Here is a 23,993-nt window from a genome sequence, read left to right on the forward strand (position 1 = left end):
TGCTGCTCTGCAGAGGGGTGCTCGTGAACAGGCAGAGATCGGGGGGGCAAGTGCTTGGCCAGAACGGTCTGTGGCCTCATCCCCAACATTCGTTTTATCAATAAAGCCCAGATTTGTCCCCTTTGAGCAGTCACCTAACACATTATTTCTGTCTGATGACAAGATTCCACATAAAAGTCTTATTTCTCCCAACAGAAAAATTCAAATGCATGACTATTTCCTTTTCATAATAGAGCAATTCTCAATTAGCAATCAAGTGATTTTTTTTTTAAAAGACAAAATGGTGTTAACCTTGTGAAACATGTGACCAAAGATAATTAAAGGCCCACGGGTGGTATCTACCACAAGTACTACTAGACAGATTACTTACAAAAAAGAGCAATTTTCAATAGAAAAACTGAACATTTCCCTTGGGAAACAAATTTAACCTTTTATCATTAAACAACTGGGCAAAGGACCAGGTTTTCTACAAGTGCAACAGAACAGGAGCAAAAAGGCTTCCCCAGAGGCCCTAAGAGGACAGGGATGAGATCTTTTTGACAGTTTTATGATGGCAATTATAACCTGCTGGCTGTTTCAGCTCTCAGAAGAAGATGTTCAACCAAAAGACTAAATCAAACAAAGCACTTACTATTTTCAGTCGCCCAATAACAAAATTTGAAAACAAGAAATTCATAGCATTAAATCATGTTCATCAAATGCTTGAACAAGCTACATTAAGAAATGCTACAAAAAAGCAGCTTACTGGCATACTACGGTACTCTGCACTACTACAAAAATAGTTGTGAGAAGCTTATTTTGCTAAATGTAATGATCATGTTTTACTTTTTGCAAGCCATGTATCTCTCCGTTACATTCTCCCAGTTGATTACATTCCAAATAGCTTTTAGGTAATCCGGTCTGACATTTTTATACTGAAGGTAGTAAGCATGCTCCCACACATCGATCCCCAGTAGTGGTATAAGACCTATTGGAGAGAAGGGAGAAAAAGCAGAAACTATGAATTTCAATCTAAAATATGACTTAAACTTTCTTCTATGCACACAAAATTGCCCTTTATAACATTCCCATCCATTTTTCAGTTTCTTTTACAAACAGGAAATTTGCCAAGAATAAATATAATTTTTTTTTTTTATTTTAGTCTTTGGAAGAAAATGTGATAAAGAGTGAAAAATTTAAAATAGAGTTTGGAAAATTAAGTATAATATTTTAAGAGCTGTTCTTGAAATACCAGCAAATCTACCCATGAGCCAATTGTTTGGGGGGGGGGGGTCAATAAGGTACTATGTTTGTGGGGGTGGTTAAGGACCTTCCGAAGCAGTCAGTGGAGTTTTAGGACAACCTGCTCTGCTCCCAAGGCTAATAATGTTAGTCTCAGAGAATACAGAACATTTGTGAGACACTAACAGAAAGAATAAGTTAACAAGGGAAACTAAACAGGACCAAAGAAAAAGAGACACTGTGTAAAGAAGGAATTACTTCTACAACACTTATTTTCAAAAACTCTCAAACTAAATGACAGCTCTCGTCCGGGAAAACAAGTACCAACCAGTAGGTCTTGAGCAGTGGAGAGGTTTGTCACTAATCATGTATTATGAGTAATTAAGGTAACAAAGTTCATAAATGATTTTTCCTCTCTATATGCTGCCATGACTTTCACAGATTTTCATTCCAATGGGCTTTCCTCAAGTGGAGGAGAAACAGGTATGGCCAGGGTTTACCTGGAAATCACAGCCTCGTCTGTCAGGCACCTTCAAAGAGACCTGACTCTCCACAGCATTCTCTAGCATCTCACTTTGCCAAAAGAGCCATTAGATCTTGACTAATTCTGAATGTATCTAAGGCAGTGAGGGACGTAAGCAAGTCTGTGGACATGCACAGAGGCAGACAACGGGGCTGAGAACTACTGGTTACGGACACTGAAATGTCACTGCAGGTCGGTTACACTGCAGATCAAAGTTCCAACTAACTGCTGGAAGTCTTGTGACTATTTCCTAAAAACATTCTGAGTCAATCCGGCTCAACATGAAAAAGGATTTGGTGAGCCCAGCCTGGAGCTTCTAAGCCAAATATTTTCCTATACCAAAACCAAAACCCCCCAAAAGGCATCTAATTCTGGAAATCTGAGCTCCAGTTCTACTCTGACCACAGGTGCTCAGCAGACGGGCTGACAGTCTAAGGTCTGAGGTCAGACTTGGCTTCCAGGTCTTATTCTCCTATGTGGTGTTTTATCTAATTTCAGTGCATGTAATTATGTAAGCTGGTATGCATTCTCTGTCAAATGAAGCAGAGTTTATGTTCAAAACATGTTTTGTTAATGTATCTGTAAAATTACATGTGCTAATTTGCAAAACATCAAGGGCTCTTAAAGCATTTTTGTTCATAGGAGACTCAGAGTACTATCAGCTGTTAAGATTTACTCACATTAGGACATGCTCAAGATAGGTTTAATCACTGCTCGTGTCCCTTATTTCAAGGTAAATGCTTTACTGTGAACCATCTCACACTAATGAATATGAAACAATTTTCAAACCTAACCTGTTGTTCCTTGCAGTGGATCCTGGTTAGAACAAGCAGCAATCTGCAAGCGTCCCTGTTCCTTATCGAAACCAAGCCAACCCCAACCTGAGCCTTGGACGCCAACAGATACAGTGGTCAACTTCTCCTTAAATTTGTCGAAAGAACCAAAATCACGTTTGATGGCTTCCAGCAATTCTCCTATTAAAAAAAAAAAATCCAAAAATACCCACAAGTGAACATACTGCAACAATAAATAATTTTATTACATATATTAAAATGTGCCTGTCATGAGGCACGAGATACCAACTAGACAACACCTGGAAAACATAACATAACCCAGTGAGCCCCAACATTACTCCTTCCCTGACACTAGCATCATAAGGTCTCACAACTGTAATTCAGGTGTTACTGAACCATGTTAGGGGGATTTCTTTCCTCACTGTGCTACTCCCATCAGAAAAGAAATAATATTTTCCATTAGTTTCATTTCCCTTCAACAGAAAATTTTACTTCAACTTCTACCCTACCTGTTCTGTCTCAATTTGGGAATAAAATTTTATGGCTGTTATTTGGTTCTTCCCCAAGGCAGTCAAGATCTTTCCTATCACAATCATGTAATTTTAAAAACAGTGATTTTTGTCTTTTATTACCAAAGGGTACACTGTAAGAGCAATAGTCCTTTTATTCTGTACCAATGTAACATACAATTCTAGATTGAGCACATCAAATCAAGTAGGCCAAAAATATCACTTCTCTGATTCTACTAGTTTAAAGTAATTACCTATTACAAGCACAAATAATAAAATGGTACAGATAACCCAAAGTGTCAGAGAACCAAGACCTGTTGGCTAAATATGGGCATATATGATATTCTACTAATCCCAAAACCTCGTATTAGACCTAACCCATCTGCAGACCTAACCCATAAAAAGAAATGCCCAGCTTGCCATATTTACTCTCCCTTAATCTTTACTTCCAAATGAAATAGCTTAGTACAAGCACCTAAGATGACTTCCAAAAAACAATTAAAAACAAACAAATCTGCTACTGCCCCTGGAATAATTTGTTACTTAAACTATAACCCCTGGAGGATTTTACTAGTTGCCAAGCACATTCAGATATGGCCTTAAGAAATACATATACTGGCCAACAGGTCTTTGGGGAGAAGGACAATATACGACGGTGAAGCTGGGCAGCTGGGGATGCCCGGCCCGCCCAGGATGGAACACCGCCTGCTTCAGAGAAGCCGAGCAGCCGGGAACGCCCGGTCAGCTCAGGGTGGAACAAAAACCGCCTGCTTCCCTTGTCCGTAATCGCTCCTTTTTCTTCCCAGAAGCCCCTGTTGTTAGTTAGATGAGTCCTTTGAAAAATCTTTTTTTTTTTTTTTTAAAGATTTTATTTATTTATTTGAAAGAGAGGCAGTGAGAGAGAGCATGAGCGAGGAGAAGGTCAGAGGGAGAAGCAGACTCCCCGTGGAGCCGGGAGCCCGATGCAGGACTCGATCCCAGGACTCCGAGACCATGACCTGAGCTGAAAGCAGTCATCCAACCAACTGAGCCACCCAGGCGTCCCTAGATGAGTCCTTTGAATGTGCTTGGTTAACTATGAGCTTTATCCTCCTCCTTGCTTGTCTGCCAGACATGACTAACGTTTGACCTTCATCGGTCCTTCTGTTGGCTATTGTTTCTATCCAATAAAAGTGAAACTGTGGAGTTGCTTGTGGCAGCCGTCTTTTCGACTGTCGTCCCCTGCTCCCAATCTCTTGCAGCTGACTTGTTTGTGCCTAATTCTTCTCCCGTTGCCAACTAGAAGAGGCACAAATCCACAGAAACTTAAGATGTATGCCACAAGCCGAGAGACGGGGAGAGCTCTATTTCCGCCCCATCTGTTCCCCGGGATGAGGAGGGTAATTAAGTCATCTGGGCCTCCAGAAGAGATACAGGAAGTCAAGTAAACCCACCAGAGTGAACAGACCATTGGCTCTGCAGCCGCCTCATTTACCCTCCAGGTGTCCTGGAGAATCTCATTTTCTGGGACAACTGGCTTTTTATCAGTTAGGAAGAGCAGGAAAATAACAGCAAAAGGCACTATTCTAAGCATTTTACATTTGATAACTTATTTAGTTTTCAAAACAGCTCTATTATCGTCCCTGTGTCATACAGATGAAGAAAGTAGGTACAGAATGATTAAGTATCTGACCCACCCCCAGCTTGCTCAACTTCTCTAAAATCCGTTTGCCAGTATTGTTCTGATGTAAAGTACAGTACATTTCAACCAGAACTTGACACCATATCTGACACTCTGTGTGTCTACAAAAAAGCTGATGACATAACTACCTGAATGTAGTCTCCATTCCTACCCATGTCCCATTCAAAGTTATAACTTTGTTATACTCCTTGCTATGAAAAATATGTCACTAAATAACATAAGAATTAACTTAAGAAAAGCAACCGGCATTGCTGTTGTGCACAAAACGTAGCTAAGACTACACCAATATCTACCAACCTTTGGGTTCTCCACCACCCTTAGGGCTCAGGTTGGTCCAGAAGATGGAATGATTGATATGGCCTCCACCATTGAACTTGAGCCCAGGCTGAAGAGCTACCTGAGTTGTAACGTCACCTGTAATGTAAAAGAGGCAAACATTTTTTTTTTCTGATTCTCACTTTTCAAACATTCTATATACCATTTTCTTTGGAAAAGCATCTGATAATTGGACTAGCTTATTTGTAACATCCCTATTGGTCCTAAAATTCTACAATTTACACACACACACACAAAATTTTCTTCAAAAATTGTTTGTCCCGGTGGATTTTCAGTTCAATTAATGTCCTGAACAACTCATGAGTGGCTCAGCAAGGGGGTACATGCAGAAAATTCTTTCCTGAGCTCCAAAGAACTCAAAATTTTCTTGGATATTAAAGATTTCAGCAATAATGAAAACAAAGATCGAAAACAGTGAAATGAGGATATGCGTGGTTCCATAAACAGATTAAATGGTAAGTTTTCTGGGGCACCTGGCTGGCTCAGTCAGGAGAGCACACAACTCTTAGTCCTGAGGTGATGAGTTCAAGCCCCGTAACAGGAGGTAGAGATTACTAAAAACAAATAAAACCACTTTTTTAAATGGTAGACTTTCAACTCTCATTTTTTAGATAGACAACACTTCATTGACAAATAGTTCAATGTTCCATAAACAAGAAACTCAGCATATTCAAAACCCAACTCCGGATTTTCACTCCCAAACTTACCCAATAGCCTTCCCCATCCCAGCAAGTGCCAGCTGTTTTCTCAGGACATTTTTGATAACTAGGTCATTTCTTTCTTTCTTTTTTTAATTAACATATACTGTATTATTTGTTTCAGGGGTACAGGTCTGTGTACTTGGTCATTTCTTACTCCTTTCCCCACACACCATGTTCACCCCACCAACGTAACCACCAGCAAAGCCAGCTCTACCTTTAAAAAAGATCCAGAACCAATCCCTTCTTCGTACTTCTGGGGCAGACCAGGAGCATCACCTACCTGCATCTGTGCCACCATAGCCCACAACGGTCTCCTGCTTCCACACGTGCCCCCTACTCTCTGTTCTCACCACTGGCCAGAGAGCTCCTCTAGACCCCACACTACTGAGGCACTCCTCTAGGCAAACCCCTCCAAAGGCTGCTCCTCTCACTCAGAGTGACCCCCAAGTCCCTACAATCTGCTTGCGAGGTGCATGTCATCTGACTCTGCATTTCCTTGTTGGCCCAGCTCCAGCCACACCGGCCTCCCTGCACTTACAAAAGAAGCTCAGCCTGCTCCCAGTTTAGGGTTTCCACTGACTGCCGTTGCCTGGACTGGAATACTCTTCCTGAAGAGAGCCTCCGGCTCATTCCCACATTTGTCCTTCGTGTCTCCACAGACGTCAACCTCATCAGTGGAGCCTTCACAAACCACAATACAAATGGGCAGTTTTCAACAGTTCCCCAACTTGTTTTTCTTGATAGGACTTATGGCCCTGGCATACCACTACATATTTACTTGTCCATCTGTCTCCCCACTAGAACAAAAGCTCCAGTATTAAGGACTTCAGTGCACTGCTATGTCCCAGGGGCCAATATATCGCCTTCTAGGGGCACCTGGGTGGCTCAGTGGGTTAAAGCCTCTGCCTCTGGCTCAGGTCATGATCCCAGCGTCCTGGGATCGAGCCCCGCATCCAGCTCTCTGCTCAGCGGGGAGCCTGCTTCCCTTCCTCTCTCTGCCTGCCTCTCTGCCTCTCAAGTAAATAAATAAAATCTTAAAATATATATATATATATATATATGTGTGTGTGTGTGTGTATATATATATATATATATATATATATATATATCGCCTTCTACATACCAGGCAGTCAATAAATGTTTGATTGACTAGATAAAAGAATATATTAAATGTAGTATTCATGGAAAAAATATTAATTCTCTGATATCTATACAAAAAAAGTCACATTGGAAAACTTTTTTCCTACCTTGCTAATAAGAAAGCAAAATAAAATATTGTTTTTCATGCCTTTAAGTAGCTAAGATTAACTATTAGGGAAAATGGCAATTCCCTTGTTCAATTAAGTCCCAAGTGCTTATTATTCACAAGATACTAAGAGACAAAGTGGAAGACACAAGAACCACTGAGAGCTGTGTGCTTAGGGAGTTTACATAATAGAAAAAGTTCTCTAATCTGCTCTTAGGGCATACCTCAAAGAGGAGAAACGGGCCAAGTGATCTCAGAATACACAGATCATCTTGGAGAGTTGTTTAAAGATGCCAACTTCTTGTTATTATGTTCACAGGATAATTTTAGTATAGATCAGTGTCCCTCTTAGAAATTATTCCAGGAAAATCACCCTAAAAATAAATGTAGATTTTATATTGTTTTTTAATAAATTAACAGTAACTAAATTTTTCTAATGGGAAAGAAACATGGTTATTGAAAACCAGCTTAATAATCACAACCTCTCAAAGTTTATTTCACCATTTTTTTAAAGATTTTATTTATTTATTTGACAGAGAGAGAGAGATCACAAGCAGGCAGAAGCAGACAGAGAGAGAGGGAAGCAGGCCTCCTACTGAGCAGAGAGCCCGATGCGGGACTCGATCCCAGCACCCCGGGATCATGACCCAAGCCGAAGGCAGAGGCTTAACCCACTGAGCCACCCAGGCGTCCCTACTTCGTTATTTTTAAATTTTAATACAGAGGTGCCTGGGTGGCTCAGTCAGTTAAGTATCTGCCCTCAACTTGGGTGGAGATCCCAGGGTCCTGGGACCAAGCTGCTTAGAGGGCTCCCTGCTTGGCTGCTTCTCCCTCACCCTCTGCCCCTCCTCCCTGCCTGTGTTATCTCTCTCTCTCTCTCTCTCTCTCAAATAAATTGAATAGATAAATAAATAAATAAATTTTAATACAAATTTGTGGGGTCCCTGGCTGGCTCAGTTGGTAGAGGATATGACTCAATCTTGAGATTTTGAGTTCAAGCGCCATACTAGAACAGAGTTTACATTAAAAAATAGGGGGCGCCTGGTTCAGTCGTTAGGCGTCTGCCTTTGGCTCAGGTCATGATCCCAACGTCCTGGGATCTATCCCCGTGTCAGGCTCCCTGCTTGGTGGGAAGCCTGCTTCTCCCTCTCTCTCCCACTCCCCCTGCTTGCAATCCCTCTCTCACTGTCTCTCTCTCTGTCAAAAATGAATAAATAAAAATCTTAAAAAAAAAAAAAACAGGGACGCCTGGGTGGCTCAGTTGGTTAAGCAGCTGCCTTCGGCTCAGGTCATGATCCCAGCGTCCTGGGATCGAGTCCCACATCGGGCTCCTTGCTCGGCAGGGAGCCTGCTTCTCCCTCTGCCTCTGCCTGCCATTCTGTCTGCCTGTGCTCGCTCTCTCTCCCTCTCTCTCTGACAAATAAATAAAATCTTAAAAAAAAAAAAAAAAAAAAACAGTAATAATAACAGAAATGTGGGGGGTATTACAATCTGCTTTTAAAAATACTAATCTTGGGGCGCCTGGGTGGCTCAGTGGGTTAAGCCTCTGACTTCAGCTCGGGTCATGATCCCGGGGTGCTGGGACTGAGTCCCGCATCCTGCTCTCTGCTCAGTAAGGGGCCTGCTTCCCTCTCTCTGTCTGCCTCTGCCTGCTTGTGATCTCTCTCTCTCTGTCAAATAAATAAATAAAATCTTTTTAAAAAAAAAATACTATTCTTGGGGCACCTGGGTGGCTCAGTGGGTTAAGTCCTCTGCCTTCGGCTCAGGTCGTGATCCCAGGGTCCTGGGATCAAGCCCTGCATTGTGTTCTCTGCATCGTGCTCTCTGCTCGGCGGGGAGCCTGCTTCCTCCTCTCTATCTGCCTGCCTCTGCCTGCTTGTGATTTCTGTCTGTCAAATAAATATAAAATCTTTTAAAAATATAAATACATACATACATACATACATACATACTATTCTTGAGGAGCCTGGGTGGCTCAGTGGCTTAAAGCCTCTGCCTTCAGCTCAGATCATGATCTCGGGGTCCTGGGTTGGGGCCCTGCATCCGGCTCTCTGCTCGGCAGGGAGCTTGCTTCCTCCTCTCCCTCTGCCTGCCTCTCTGCCTACTTGTGATCTCTGTCTGTCAAATAAATAAATAAAATCTTTAAAAAAGTAAATATATAAAAATAAAAATACTATTCTTAAGTTCAACATTTTCTTCAGTTTCAATTCAATTTTTTTCCTGTTAAGTACAATAGAAGTTAAATACTTTTGGTTGAAAAGTATTTATTTACCTACCTGTAACAAGACTGATGATGTTATTTCACTTAATATTGTCGCCCCAAATTCTCAAACATGGAAATTTAGTTCTTCAACAGTATTTAATATATATAATTTTTCAAATAACAGAAAACTCTACCGGTGTTTATTAATCTATACTCAATATAACACAACATAATATACAGGTTTTTTTTTTCAGTAACTTTCAAGAAAACAAGTAAAGATGTGATTGCACAAGAAAAGGACTGAAATTAAGTTGTTTTTAAAATACTGAAGAGAAAGGTTCACGTTGTCAGGCGTTGTCATGCAGGAAATAATTTCGCAACTGGGATATTCCCCACCTTGTCATTATTAGCACATCTTTCCCGATTTTGTTATTTTCTAAAACCCCTTTCCCGTACAAATCATGAAACTACCCCCCCTCGCCCCTCCAAAAAGGTTCCCGTCACAAATCTTCCAGAATGTGGCAACTTCCTCTTGTTTCTGTTTAGCCAATTACCTCATGCAATGAGGCTGAAATACTACATTTTCCCACTAGATGCCCCCAGTCAACAAGACGTCACGGTCTGAAATTTACTCAGCAAATTTCAGAGGACCTAAAGTCCATAAAAATAAAGAAACAAAGTATCTTCTAACCGGGCAGGTTATTATGCGGTACCTGTTAATCACTCTTCTCGTGCGAGCCACTGATGAACGGGCTGGAAAGTGTAATACGATTTTGCACAGAGACATTAAAACACAGATTCGCGTACGCGCACGCCCCAGACACACAAAGTCCACACACTTCTTACTGGTTTGGTCCACTGGGCTCTTCAGGAAAAAAGAAAAGCGTAAGTCCGTATTCTATCATAATACTGAATTCTAAATACCAGAAGATACACACAAGCCTGTTTCAGTTTCGCACAAAATGACCGCTTTCCTTGCGAATTCTGACCCCGCGTGGATCCCAGGACACGCGGAGCCGCTCTCCCGCACCGAAGGGCCCTGGCTCCCCCGCGGCCACGCCTCGCTCAGCGCCCGGCAGCCCCGCACCTACCCTTCTCCAGCGCCTCCAGATACTTCTCCTCGACGGCGTTCAGGTTGTTCACGTAGGTCGCGTGGTGCTTGCTGTGGTGCAGCTGCATGATCTGGGCGCTGATGTGAGGCTCCAGGGCGCCATAATCGTACGGCAGGTCGGGGAGGCTGTGCTTCTGCCTGGAACCCAGCGACCCAGACGCCGGCACCAGCGTCCTGCTCGCGCTGCAAAAAGAGCAGACACGGGACACGGACCGATTCGCTCACGCATCTACGCAGACCCAGCGCCACCTGGGCCTTTCTACCGCTTGCTCGCTCCCCCTCCACATTCCCTGACGCGTAACACCAACGCGGCAACCCCGTGCCGCGGCGGCACCCGGACGCGCTCGGCGGACACCTGCCCTCAGGCACCACCGCCCGCCGCTTCTCCGCGACCCCGGGGCCTCGAAGGTGCCCGGGACCCGGCGCGCCGGCGCGGGCACGCAGGCAGGCGGACCTCTCGCCCTCGGGGCCGTGACCCGTCTCCGCTGCGCTACGCGGCCCGGGCGCCTCACCTGCGCGCTGCCCGGGACAACATGGTGAGCTCTGCCCGCGGACTACACCTCAGAGACCGAGTGGCCGCGCCGACCGCCCGGCGTACACACACGCTTACCCCTCGCCGCGCCGCAAGGACACGGCCGACCTCCACGGGCCCCGCCCCCGGCGCTCGCCGCGCCCACCCGCTCCCACGCCGGGGGGGCGCACCGCCCCGGGGTCTGCCCTCCAGAGCCGGCCCGCGCGCGGATCTCAGGGGATGCGAGAACGAGGGGTATAAGGGTCCTGCCCCAGGGAGCTGGGGGAACGGCGGCCCCCACTTGCCCGCTCTGGGCGTGCGACCAAAGGGAAGGGCGCGCTCTACCTCCCCCATAGTGGAAGATGGTACGGTCCGCAGTCCCGCCCCTCGGGGGCCCGCGGGGAGGGCCGCGGCCGGTGCATCCACGCCCCTGGTGAAGGCGGTGGTTCCGTGAGCCCCCGTGGCGCGCCCTAGCGGTCTGGGGAGGTCCCTACTGGGCGCTGGTAAGGTGAAGAGCCAGTGCCCCTCCAACCGCTGCCCGGAGTGACCTTTCTCTCCGAGTGAATTTGACCTTGGGACCGGGGCCAGGACCCGGGCGGCCTGATGGTGGAGTTACTGAATGCCTACAATGTGCCAGAGACTATGCTGCGGGCTTTATATGCATTTATCTTTATTTCACTCCTAGAGTAGGCATCGTTGACTCCAGATGACATTAATGAGCTCACTGAAGTTAAGCGGGTTGTCCTGATCACACAGTTAATAAGTGAAAGCGTGGATTAGAACCGAAAGTTCGTACTTTTTTGATGACTAAGCGTTACCAGGCCGGTCCTGAGTTTGTTCAGAGGGACTTCCATGAACCAAAAGCTCAGAATATTTTTTAAAAGTACAACAGAAGATTCTTTCCTACTGTCTGATGAACTGCATCTAATGCTTTCTTAACAATGAAAAAAAAATAATCCTGAATTGTGCGACGACTCCTTATACAGAAGTTAGGAAAGCCTTACACAATTATTGGCAAAAGTTGGGTCCTTATTGTATAGAATAATATAAAAGGAAGCTGAGAGTAGGTCCTGAATAGTTTCAGCTACTCTCTTCCACCCCCATCCTCACCCCTCCCCTTCCCAAGGATGACTAGGATTTGGGGTGGAGAATAGCTAACTGGGAACCACTGAGCTGGCTTCTCAGCAAGAGCACTGGGGCTTGCTGACAGTTGTGAAACTAACCAAGAATATGTGACTGGGTAAAGGAGGAAAATCAGGTTGCAGGCAAGTAAGACATGTGCCTAAAACTCAAACATATGGGGGTGCCTGGGTGGCTCAGTGGGTTAAAGCCTCTGCCTTTGGCTCAGGTCATGATCTCAGGGTACTGGGATTGTGCCCTGCATTGGGCTCTCTGCTCAGTGGGGAGCCTGCTTCCTCTTCTCTCTCCGCCTGCCTCTCTGCCTACCTGTGATCTCTCTCTCTCTCTGTCAAATAAATAAATAATCTTTAAAAAAAAAAAAAAAAAGAAAGAAACCCTCAAACATATGGTTGGTTACAGAAGTTAAGAAGCACTTTAGCTGAACTGAGGTATAAAGTAGTTTTTCAGTCAAGGTAGTCTGGCATTGATATCAGGAAGGGCAAGCTAGTTAGAAAGCTGTTCTGTGAATCCTAGCTCTGAGAACTGGAAGAAAAGGACATTTTGAAGGATGAAATAACAAAATTCAGTGACAGATCAGTCTCTAATAAAAGGGCTTGTTCTAGTGAGAACAAAATATCCCTGTAAGGTGACTGAACCCAGTTGGGCTGCATGGATGTACTCCTAGTTTGTACAGATGATGATACTTTGGTACTTAAACTGACTCCCTCAGGAGATGCCTTTTTGAACAAGCAACAAGGGGTGGGGGGGCTAGTAACAGTAAGTCTGGTAGAAATGTCTCTAACATCATAACTGTATCAGCTACATCCTTCCAGAAGACAACACCAACTGTCAGAGTATCTGGATTGAAACCAAGGACTTGGGGGATACTGGAGACTAGAAGTTTTTTTTAGCTCCTTGGTCTGTCACACCCAATAAACAGGACTCTTTTTTTCTTTTCTGTTGGCCACTATGTGAAGTACTCATTCAGCGTTGGTTAGATTACAGTTCGCCGGGGTCTGTCCCAAATTCCTCCAGCCAGCTCAGGATGTCATCTGCCACATCCGGCATCATCACTGTGCATTTCTCTTGCATAAACTTCCCAAGGCTACTCAGACCCACCATGTTCGACCAACATATTGGCTGGAGGAGGCAAAATATGGGTTGAGATGAAATCATTTTGAGCCAATTAATCACATTCATGTTCTAGTGACTGAGTGTCTCAAACACAGAACAGCATATCCATTCCCTCATGTAAAAGCAATCTGAAGTAGGCAGTCCAGGGCTGGGATGACAGTGCCATGAAATGATCAAGGACCCCAGATTGCTTCACAATGCATGATAGCTTTTGGAGCGCACCAGCCATTTCATTTCCTTCCCATGAAGAGGGAAGGACAAAAGTTTGGGCCCCAGCTGTCTCCCTTTTAAGGACCCTTTGTAGTAGTTTTGCCCAACAGATTCCACTCAAAATTTAGGAACAAGGCTACACTTAGCTACAGAGAAGGCTGGAAGATGTAGTCATTTAGCTGTGCACATTTCCAGACTGAAAAAAATGTAAAATCTAATCTCCAGACTCATCTCTTGCATATGACCCAGGTCATAATTCTTGGACCTGAGCTTGAGACTTCTCCTCTGTTCTCATGTTGGGTTGTGCTTTCAGTCACATTTGCCTCTCAGCCTCAGTGAAAACCCAGCTTCCTAAAGCTGCCTTTGACATCAGGTCACCTGACTCTTCCCACCCTTGTTGACCATAAGCCTGGGAAACCAGAATGAAGGAGGGTAAAAAGAAAGGGACCCCATATTTAGAGTCCAGCAGATCCCTCCATAAAGACTATGCAATATCTACCCCTTTAGGGGAATGAATAACCATCATAACTACTCCAGGTATATTGGTCAGAGTTCCCCAGAGAAAGAGACTTGATATGATTTGTATATATGGAGAGAAAGAGATGTATTAAGAAAGAGAAGAGAGGGGCAACTGTCTGGCTCAGTTGGTTAGGAGCCCAACTCTTGATTTCTGCTCAGGTCATGATCTCAGGGTCATGAAATTGAGCGCGGGCGTTGAGCTCCATATTCAGCAGAGAAGCTGCATGGGATTCTCTCTCTCCCTCACCCCTTCTCCCTTGCATGCTCTTTCTCTCTCTCTCTCTCTCTCTCTCTCCAAAATAAATAAATTAACCTTTTTTAAAAAAGGAAACAGAATTGATATGATTTGTATATATAGAGAGAAAGAGATGTATTATAAGAAATTGACTCATGGATTATGGAGGCTGGCAAGCCCAAAATCTACAGTGTGAACCAACAAGCTGGAGACTCAGGACAGCCAATGGTGTGGATCCAGTGCAAATACAATCTTTGGCAGAATTCCTCCTGCTTGGGAGGTCAGTTTTTCTTCTACTCAGGTTCTCAGCTGATTGGATGAGCCCCACCCACATTATGGAAGGCAATCTACCCCAAATTCACCCATTTAAATGTTAATTTCATCCAAAAAACCCTCCAAATTGACATGTAAAATTAGCCACCACACCAGGTTAAAAAAAAAAAAACCAACATGGCCAATATATTCTGTGTGAGGAGTGTGTTGATCTATTCATATCCCAGGATTATCATGGAATAAAACTGAATTCATGGGCACAGTTCTAAGAATAATTCCCGAGAGCTACCCAAGAAGAATGGACTCACATCCCTGAGGGCAATGACTAGCATAAGGATCTCAGGGTAGCTATATCTCCTGACCAGCACATGTCAGGTGTTACACCCCACACCAAGGAACCAGAGTAGGTGTGCAGGAGGCTCAATCTCATATACCACAGAGGTTCAGATCTTGGTCCACTGGGAAGAGTATGAACTTTGGGTCCCTCCTCAGGCATGTTCCAGAACACTAGCCATCCTGGCTTACATCTCCCATCCCCCTGCTCTGGTGCTGGCTTACATCTTCACTGGCCCTTTTGTGGGAAAAATAGCAAAAAAACATGTGAAATAAGCCTAAAAGTGTCTTCACCCTAAAAGTATTAATGTAGGGGCACCTGAGTGGCTCAGTCGGTTAAGCATCTGCCTTTTTGACTCAGGTCATGATCCCAGGGTCCTGGGATCAAGCCCCATATCAGGCTCTCTGCTCAGCAGGGAGTTGACTTCTCCCTCTCCCCCCTCCCCAGCACTCGTGTTCTCTCCTATTATCTCTGTTTTGCCTTCTCAAATAAATAAATAAAATCTTAAAAAAAAAAAAAGAGTATTAGTTTAGTTTAAGGAACTAGTCAGCTATATATTGGCACAAGCTATTCTGGCTAATTATGAAAGAAGGCTGGTCAATTACTCCTGTGTGGGGTTTGAAGAGAATCCTCTCAGTGAGGTACAAACCAGAAGCTCTCTCTTTTTTCTTTCTTTTTTTTTTTTTATTAACATATAATGTATTATTAGCCCCAGGGGTAAAGTCTGTGAATAGCCACGTTTATACTTCACAGCACTCACCATAGCACATTCCTTCCCCAATGTCCATAACCCCACCACCCTCTCCCTACCCCCTACCCCCAGTCACCCTCAGTTTGTTTTGTGAGATTAAGAGTCTCTTATGGTTTGTCTCCCTCCCGATCCCACCTTGTTTCATTTATTCCTTTCCCACCCCACAAACACCCCACGTTGCCTCTCAACTTCCTCATATCAGGGAGATCACATGATAATTGCCTTTCTCTGATTGACTTATTTCGCTAAGCATAATACCCTCTAGTTCCATCCACATCGTCACAAATGGCAAGATTTCATTCTTTAGATGACTGCATAGTATTCCATTGTGTGTGTGTGTGTGTGTGTGTGTGTGTGTGTGTATCACATCTTCTTTATCCATTCATCTGTTGATGGACATCTAGGTTCTTTCCATAGTTTGGCTATTGTGGATATTGCTGCTATAACATTTGGGAGCATGTGTCCCTTTGGATCACTACCTTTGAATCTTTAGAGTGAATACACAGTAGTGCGATTGCTGGGTGTAGGGTAGCTCTATTTTCAACTTTTTGAGGAACCTCCATGCTGTTTTCCAGAGTGGTTGCACCAGTTTGCATTCCCACCAACAGTGTAGGAAGATTCCCCTTTCTCTGCATCCTTGCCAACATCTGTCATTCCCTGACTGGTTAATTTTAGCCATTCTGATTGGTGTGAGGTGGTATCTCATTGTGGTTTTGATTTGTATTTCCCTGATGCCGAGTGATGTGGACCACTTTTTCATGTGTCTGTTGGCCATCTGGATGTCTTCTTTGCAGAAATGTCTGTTCATGTCCTCTGCCCATTTCTTGATTGGATCATTTGTTCTTTGGGTGTTGAGTTTGCTAAGTTCTTTGTAGATTTTGGATACTAGCCCTTTATCTGATATGTCATTTGCAAATATCTTCTCCCATTCCATCAGTTGTCTTTTGGTTTTGTTAACTGTTTCCTTTGTTCTGCAGAATCTTTTGATCTTGATGAAGTCCCAATAGTTCATTTCTGCCCTTGCTTCCCTTGCCTTTGGCAATGTTCCTAGGAAGAAGTTGCTGCGGCTGAGGTCAAAGAAGTTGTTGCCTATGTTCTCCTCAAGGATTCGGATGGATTCCCTGCTCACATTGAGGTCCTTCATCCATTTTGAGTCTATTTTCGTGTGTGGTGTAAGGAAATGGTCCAATTTCATTTTTCTGCATGTGGCTGTCCAATTTTCCCACCACCGTTTGTTGAAGAGACTGTTTTGTTTCCATTGGACATTCTTTCCTGCTTTGTCAAAGATTAGTTGACCATACAGTTGAGGGTCTATTTCTGGGCTCTCTATTCTGTTCCATTGACCTATGTGTCCATTTTTATGCCAGTACCAAACTGTCTTGATGATGACAGCTTTGTAATAGAGCTTGAAGTCTGGAATTGTGATGCCACCAACTTTGGCTTTCTTTTTCAACATTCCTCTGGCTATTCGAGGTCTTTTCTGGTTCCATATAAATTTTAGGATTATTTGTTCCCTTTCTTTGAAAAAATAATGGATGGGATTTTGATAGGGATTCAATTAAATGTGTAAATTGCTTTAGGTAGCATAGACATTTTCACAATATTTGTTCTTCCACTCCATGAGCATGGAACATTTTTCCATTTCTTTGTGTCTTCCTCAATTTCTTTCATGAGTACTTTATAGTTTTCTGAGTATAGATTCTTTGCCTCTTTGGTTAGGTTTATTCCTGGTATCTTATGGTTTTGGATGCAATTGTAAATGGGATTGACTCCTTAATTTCTTTTTCTTTTCTCTTGTTGTTGGTGTATAGAAATGCAACTGATTTCTGTACATTGATTTTATATCCTGACACTTTACTGAATTCCTGTACAAGTTCTAGCAGATTTGGAGTGGAGTCTTTTGGTTTTTCCACATAAAATGTATCATCTGCAAAGAGTGATAGTTTTACTTCTTCTTTGTTGATTTGGATGCCTTTAATTTCTTTTTGTTGTCTGATTGCTGAAGCTAGGACTTGTAGTACTTCGTTGAATAGCAGTGGTGATAATGGACGTCGCTCCCGTGTTCTTGACCTTAGTGGAAAAGTTCTCAGTTTTTCTCCATTGAGAATGATATTCGCTGTGGGTTTTTCATAGATGGCTTTGATGATATTGAGGTATGTACCCTCTAGCCCTACACTTGAAGAGTTTTGATCAAGAAAGTATGCTATACTCTGTCAAATGCTTTTTCAGTATCTTTGAGAGGATCATATGGTTCTTGTTCTTTCTTTTATTAATGTATTGTATCACATTGATTGATTTACGGATGTTGAACATATCTTGCAGCCCTGGAATAAATCCCACTTGGTTGTGGTGAATAATCCCTTTAATGTACTGTTGGATCCTATTGGCTATTATTTTGGTGATAATTTTCGTGTCTGTGTTCATCAAGGATATTGGTCTGTAATTCTCTTTTTTGATGGGGTCTTCATCTGGTTTTGGGATCAAGGTCATGCTGGTTTCATAAAGTGAGTTTGGAAGTTTTCCTTCCCTTTCTTTCTTTCTTTCTTTCCTTCTTTCTTTTTTTGGAACAGTTTCAGGAGAATAGGAATTAGTTAGTTCTTCTTTAAATGTTTGGTAGAATTCTCCTGGGAAGCTGCCTGGCCCTGGGCTCTTGTTTGTTGGGAGATTTTTGATGACTGCTTCAATCTCCTTACTGGTTATGAGTCTGTTCAGGTTTTTTATTTCTTCCTGGTTCAGTTGTGGCAGTTTATATGTTTCTAGGAATGCATCCATTTCTTCCAGATTGTCAAATTCGTTGGTGTATAGTTGCTCATAATATGTTCTTAAAATTGTTTGTGTTTCTTTGGTGTTGGTTGTGATCTCTCCTCTTTCATTCATGATTTTATTTATTTGGGTCCTTTCTCTTTTCTTTTGTATAAGTCTGGCCAGGGGTTTATCACTCTTATTAATTCTTTCAAAGAACCAGTTCCTAGTTTCTTTCGTTGATTTGTTCTATTGGTTTTTTGGTTTCTATTTCATTGATTTCTGCTCTGATCTTTATTATTTCTCTTCTCCTACTGGGTTAGGCTTTCTTTGTTGTTCTTTCTCCAGCTCTTTTAGGTGTAGGGTTAGGTTGTGTATTTGAGACCTTTCTTGTTTCTTAAGAAAGGCTTGTAATCCCATATATTTTCCTCTCAGGACAGCCTTTGCTGTTCCCACAGATTTTGAACAGTTGTGTTTTCATTTTCATTTGTTTCCATGAATTTTTTCAATTCTTCTTTAATTTCCTGGTTGACCCATTCATTCTTTAGAAGGATGCTCTTTAGCCTTCATGTATTTGGGTTCTGTCCAAATTTCCTCTTGTGATTGAGTTCTAACCTCAGAGTATTGTGGTCTGAAAATATGGAGGGAATGATCCCAATCTTTTGGTACCAGTTGAGACCTGATTTGTGACCCAGGATGTGATCTGTACTGGAAAATGTTCCATGTGCACTAGAGAAGAACATATATTCTGTTGCTTTGGGATGGAATGTTCTGAATATATCTGTGATGTCCATCTAGTCCAGTGTGTCATTTAAGGCCTTTTTTTTTTTTTCATTTAAGACCTTTATTTCCTTGTTGATCTTTTGCTTGAATGATCTGTCCATTTCAGTGAGGGGGCTGTTAAAGTCTTCTACTATTATTGTATTATTGTTGATGTGTTTCTTTGATTTTGTTATTAATTGGTTTATATAGTTGGTTGCTCTCATGTTGGGGGCATAGATATTTAAAATTGTTAGATCTTCTTGTTGGACAGACCCTTTGAGTATGATATAGTGTCTTTCCTCATCTTTTATTATAGTCTTTGGCTTAAAATCTAATTAATCTGATATAAGGATTGCCACCCCATCTTTCTTTTGATGTCCATTAGCATGGTAAATTGTTTTCTACCCCCTCACTTTAAATCTGGAGGTGTCTTTGGGTCTAAAATGAGTTTCTTTTAGACAGCATATTGATGGTTTTTGGTTTTTTATCCCTTTTGATACTCTGTGTCTTTTGATTGGGGCATTGAGCCCATTTACATTCAGGGTTACTATTGAGGGATATAAATTTAGTGTCATTGTATTGCCTGTAAGGTGACTGTTACAGTATATTGTCTCTGTTCCTTTCTGGTCTGCTACTTTTAGGCTCTCTCTTTGCTTAGAGGACCCCTTTCAATATATACTGTAGAGCTGGTTTGGTGTTTGCAAATTCTTTCAGTTTTTGTTTGTCCTGGAAGCTTTTTATCTCTTTCTATTTTCAATGATAGCCTCACTAGATATAGTATTCTTGGCTGCATGTTTTTCTCAGTTAGTGGCCTGAATATATCATGCCAGTTCTTTCTGGTCTGCCAGGTCTCTGTGGATAAGTTTGATGCCAATCTAATTTTTACCATTGTATGTTACAGAATTCTTGTCCTGGGGTGCTTTCAGGATTTTCTCTTTGTTGCTAAAACTTGTAAGTTTTACTATTAGATGATGGGGTGTGGACCTATTCTTATTGATTTTGAGCGGGATTCTCTGCACCTCCTGGATTTTGATGCTTGTTCCATTTGCCATATTAGTGAAATTCTCTACAAGAATTCACTCCAGTATACCTTCTGCTCCCCTCTCTCTTTCCTCTTCTTCTGGAATCCCAGTTATTCTAATGTTGTTTCATCTTATAGTATCACTTACCTCTCAAATTCTCCCCTCGTGGTCCAGTAGTTGTTTGTCTCTCTTTTGCTCAGCTTCTTTATTCTCCATAATTTGGTCTTCTGTATCGCTAATTTTCTTTTCTCCCTCATTTATCCTAGCAGTAAGAGCCTCCATCTTTTATTGCACCTCATTAATAGCTTTTTTGATTTCAGCTTGGTTAGATTTTAGTTCTTTTATTTCTCCAGGAAGGGCTTTTATTTCTCCAGACAATGTTTCTCTAATATCTTCCATGCTTTTTTTGAGCCCAGCCAGCACCTTGAGAATCATCATTCTGAACTCTAGGTCTGACATATTACAATGTCCATATTGATTAGGTCCCTAGCCTTCGGTACTGCCTCTTTTTTTTTTTAAAGATTTTATTTATTTATTTGACAGATGGAGATCACAGAGAAGCAGGCAGAGAGAGAGGAGGAAGCAGGCTCCCTGCTGAGCAGAGAGCCCGATGTGGGGCTCGATCCCAGAACCCTGGGATCATGACCTGAGCCAAAGTCAGAGGCTTTAACCCAGTGAGCCATCCAGGTGCCCCTCGGTACTGCCTCTTGTTCTTTTTTTTGTGGTGAATTTTTCCACCTTGTCATTTTGTCCAGATAAGAATATATGGAGGAGAGAATAAAATACTAAAAGGGTGGCAAAAGATCCCAGAAAAATGTGAGTTAACCAAATAAGAAGAGAACCCAAATCGTGGGGGGAGAAAGGGGGTAAAAAGAAGTTAAAAAAAAAAAAAAGAAAGAAAATATAAATATTAGACTGGTGAATAGAACAGAGCCACCCAGTTACTTTTGGGAGTACTTTGGTCTCTTAGAAGAAACTCTACTTCCCAAAATTTTAAAGAAAGAAAAAAAATTTTATATATATATATACACACACACATACACACACACAAAATAAGGGTAAACACAATGAAGGGATGGAATATGACTATAAAGATGAAAATTTTTAAAAAATCTAAAAAAGGAGTTGATAAGATAAGTTGGTTGGGAAAAGAAAGAAAAAGAAAGTGGAGAGAATTTGCTCAGGCTGGAGACTAGAGCAAAGCCCTGTGCTAGATTTAGGGTATATTTTGATCTATTAGAAGTTGTATCCCAAAATTTTTTAGAAGAAAAGACCTTATGTATATACAGAAAATAAAGTTAGATTCAATGAGGGATAAATATGACTATAATAATGAAGGTTCAAAAAGATTTTTTTTATGAAAGGTATTGTTAAGATAAACTAGTTAAAAAACGTTAAAAGAGGAAAGAGTAAAACTTAAAAAAATAGAATAAGAAAAAAATAAAATTAAAAAAATTTAATTAACTTTGCAAAACTAAGGAATCATGGAGAGAAAGCCATGAATTCTATGCTTTGCTTTCTCCTCCTCTGGAATTTCGCTGTTCTCCTTGGTAAGTGAACTTGGTCTTGGCTGGATTTTCTTGTTGATCTTCTGGGGGAGGGGCCTGTTGCAGTGATTCTCAAGCGTCTTTGCCTGAGGTGGAATTGCACCGCCCTTACCAGGTGCCGGGCTAAGTAATCTGCTCGGGTTCGCTTCCAGGAGCTTTTGTTCCCTGAAGGCTTTCCGTAGAGTCCGGAGGATGGGAATGAAGATGGCTACTGCCCAATCTCCAGCCTGGAGGAGCCGAGAGCTCGGGACCCCACTCCTCAGTGCGCCCTCAGAGAAAAGCACTGTCACTCCTGTCTCCCTGGTCCTTGGCCATGCTCCGAGCTCACCCAGCCTGTGAGCAAGCGTCTCTGTCTCTGGCACAAAGCCCCGTTTGGAGTCTCCAAACCCAGCAGGTCCCTGCCATTCTTCCATGGGTGTCTCCCCAGATCTGCCACTTGTGGGGTCCCTGCTCACAGAGCAGTGGTCTGACTGTGCCACGGATCACAGTTTAAGATAACCCCGAGCTGAGAGCTCACTCCTTGACTCCGTCTCTGTAGCCGGCTTCCCTGCTCTAATACCTGTGAGCTCTCGACACTCAGACACCCCCGATCCTTCTGTGACCCCATGGGACCTGAGACCATGCTGTCCCCGCATGGGCTCCACCCTGGGTTAGCCTCTGGAGCGATGTCCCTCAGTGGAGCGGACTTTTAAAAGTCCCGATTTTGTGTCCGTTGCTTCGCCGCTTGCCGGGAGCCGGCCCCTCCCCCCACAGTCTATCTTCCCGTCGCTTTGGATTCACTTCTCTGCCGGTCCTACCTTTCAGAAAGTGGTCGATGTTCTGTTTCTAGAATTGCTGCTCTTCTTCTCTTTGATCTCCTGTTGGATTTGTAGGTGTTTGGAATGGTTTGATAAGCTATCTAGCTGATCTCCTGCTACCTGATGTCCTCTCAGCCTGCTACTCCTCCGCCATCTGGACTCCTCCGGAAGCTCTGTTAATCTCAAAACTGACCCTGAACATTCAACTCTCCTTTGAGCAGACATCTTAGTTTTGTCCCACATCAGTTTAGTACTTAATTCAGTTGTTATGGACTGCATTGTGTCTCCCCCTCTCTGTTCCCCCAAATGTTGTATGTTATAACCCCCAGCACCTCAGAATGTGACCGTATTTGGAGAGAGGGCCTTTAAAAAGGTATTTAAGTTAAAATGAGAGTTTCAGGGTGGGCCCTAAGCCAGTGACAGGTGTCCTTATAAGGGGAGAGAAAGTCACACATGGGCTGAGAGATGACCATCTGCAAGCCAAGGAGAGAGCCCGAAGGAGAAATCAATCCTGCTGACAGCGTGGTCTCAGACTTCCCGCCTCCAGAACCGTGAGAAAATAGATTTCTGTTGCTCCAGCCACTGCCTCTATAGTATTTTGCTTTACAACCAGAGCAAACTAATAATGACAGTTCACAGCTTTCTGTAATCCAATCTGGTTATCAAACTGTCAGCCACAGTTGGGTTTATAATCATAATCACTGGGTCTTCTTTGCACTGGGGACTTCCTCCCATGGCAGTCCCCTCTGCTTTCCTCCCTGCCCTGCTCATTCAGAGGGCTGGCTGGCATTCACCTACTGGGAGGGAAAGGGAAGTCTGTATCCAGGAGGCTTGGCCTTTCGCAGCTGGCTCCTGCTTTGGTGTCATCTGACCCCAGGTACCAGCTCCAGCTACAGTCAGGGGCTGAGAGAAGAAGTGCACTTTCTCTCCATTTGCTTCAACTTCATTCTAGTGGCCCCACATACGGACAAACATTGTTGTACAGGTGACATAACCGGCTCAGCTTCCCCCCAGTTCGCTTTTTGTCAGGTTGATCCCTTGCCCCTGCCCAGATGTGGCCTGTCCCTTTTCTGGTCAACATGCAGGGCAGGCGGCCTGGTTCGTGCTTCATCACCATGCTCCCTCAGAGACTGGCTGGTGCCTCCACCTTCAGAAATATCCTGACAAATGCCGGTAGCGGTGTCCAGGTTCACCCCCAAGGTTCAGGGCACATAGGCATGAGTGGATAGCAAATTCAGAAAGGATCAAGCCCAACACTCTGTTAAAGGCCAGAATACCTCTTCCTTCCCGCCCCCTTCTGTATTTCCCGGGGGGAAGCCGCCAAGCCCACACAGCCTGTCCACAGCATGAGCTTCTCCACCTTTGATCCAGGCTGGAGGGAACCCAGAATCTGCCTTTGGTAACAGCTGACTCCATTCATTGAAGTTGGAGGGTGGGTGAGAAATGATTTCAACTGGTGCTTTAACCTCCATGTTCTGTTGTTGTTATTTAAACAATGTTGTACCTACTGTCCTCTGGAGGCTAAGCTTGTTATAAGCTGTGCAAAGAACCAGCCATCATCCTTATCCCCAGGAGCTCTGTCACAGACCTGGGAAGCCCGTCACTCAGGAAGGATGGTGGGATCTGGGAGTGCTGATGGGAAGGCCCCATAAGCCACCCAAACACAGGAGTCTGGAGTCAGAGACCAGAACTCAGAGAGCAGGGTGTCCCCC

General features: G+C 43.4%; 1 protein-coding gene and 1 long non-coding RNA gene across 2 annotated transcripts; both read right to left on the bottom strand.

Moving 5' to 3' along the window:
• Positions 1–344: 344 nt before the first annotated feature.
• LOC116863026 (superoxide dismutase [Mn], mitochondrial) lies at positions 345–10,973 on the bottom strand. Its single transcript, XM_032850504.1, has 5 exons — positions 10,838–10,973; positions 10,306–10,508; positions 5,026–5,142; positions 2,539–2,718; positions 345–967 (listed from the first exon to the last, which is right to left on the bottom strand). The coding sequence occupies exons 1-5, from the start codon at positions 10,858–10,860 to the stop codon at positions 822–824; spliced, it is 669 nt and encodes a 222-aa protein (XP_032706395.1). The 5' UTR covers positions 10,861–10,973; the 3' UTR covers positions 345–821.
• LOC116863027 lies at positions 5,842–6,667 on the bottom strand. The gene is made up of 2 exons (XR_004381755.1): positions 6,483–6,667; positions 5,842–6,367 (listed from the first exon to the last, which is right to left on the bottom strand). It is a non-coding gene; the product is annotated as an uncharacterized LOC116863027 (long non-coding RNA).
• Positions 10,974–23,993: the final 13,020 nt, after the last annotated feature.

This window comes from Lontra canadensis, unplaced genomic scaffold, assembly GCF_010015895.1.
Source record: "Lontra canadensis isolate GAN:19392208 unplaced genomic scaffold, GSC_riverotter_1.0 scaffold467, whole genome shotgun sequence".
In the NCBI taxonomy this organism is placed as follows: domain Eukaryota; kingdom Metazoa; phylum Chordata; class Mammalia; order Carnivora; family Mustelidae; genus Lontra; species Lontra canadensis.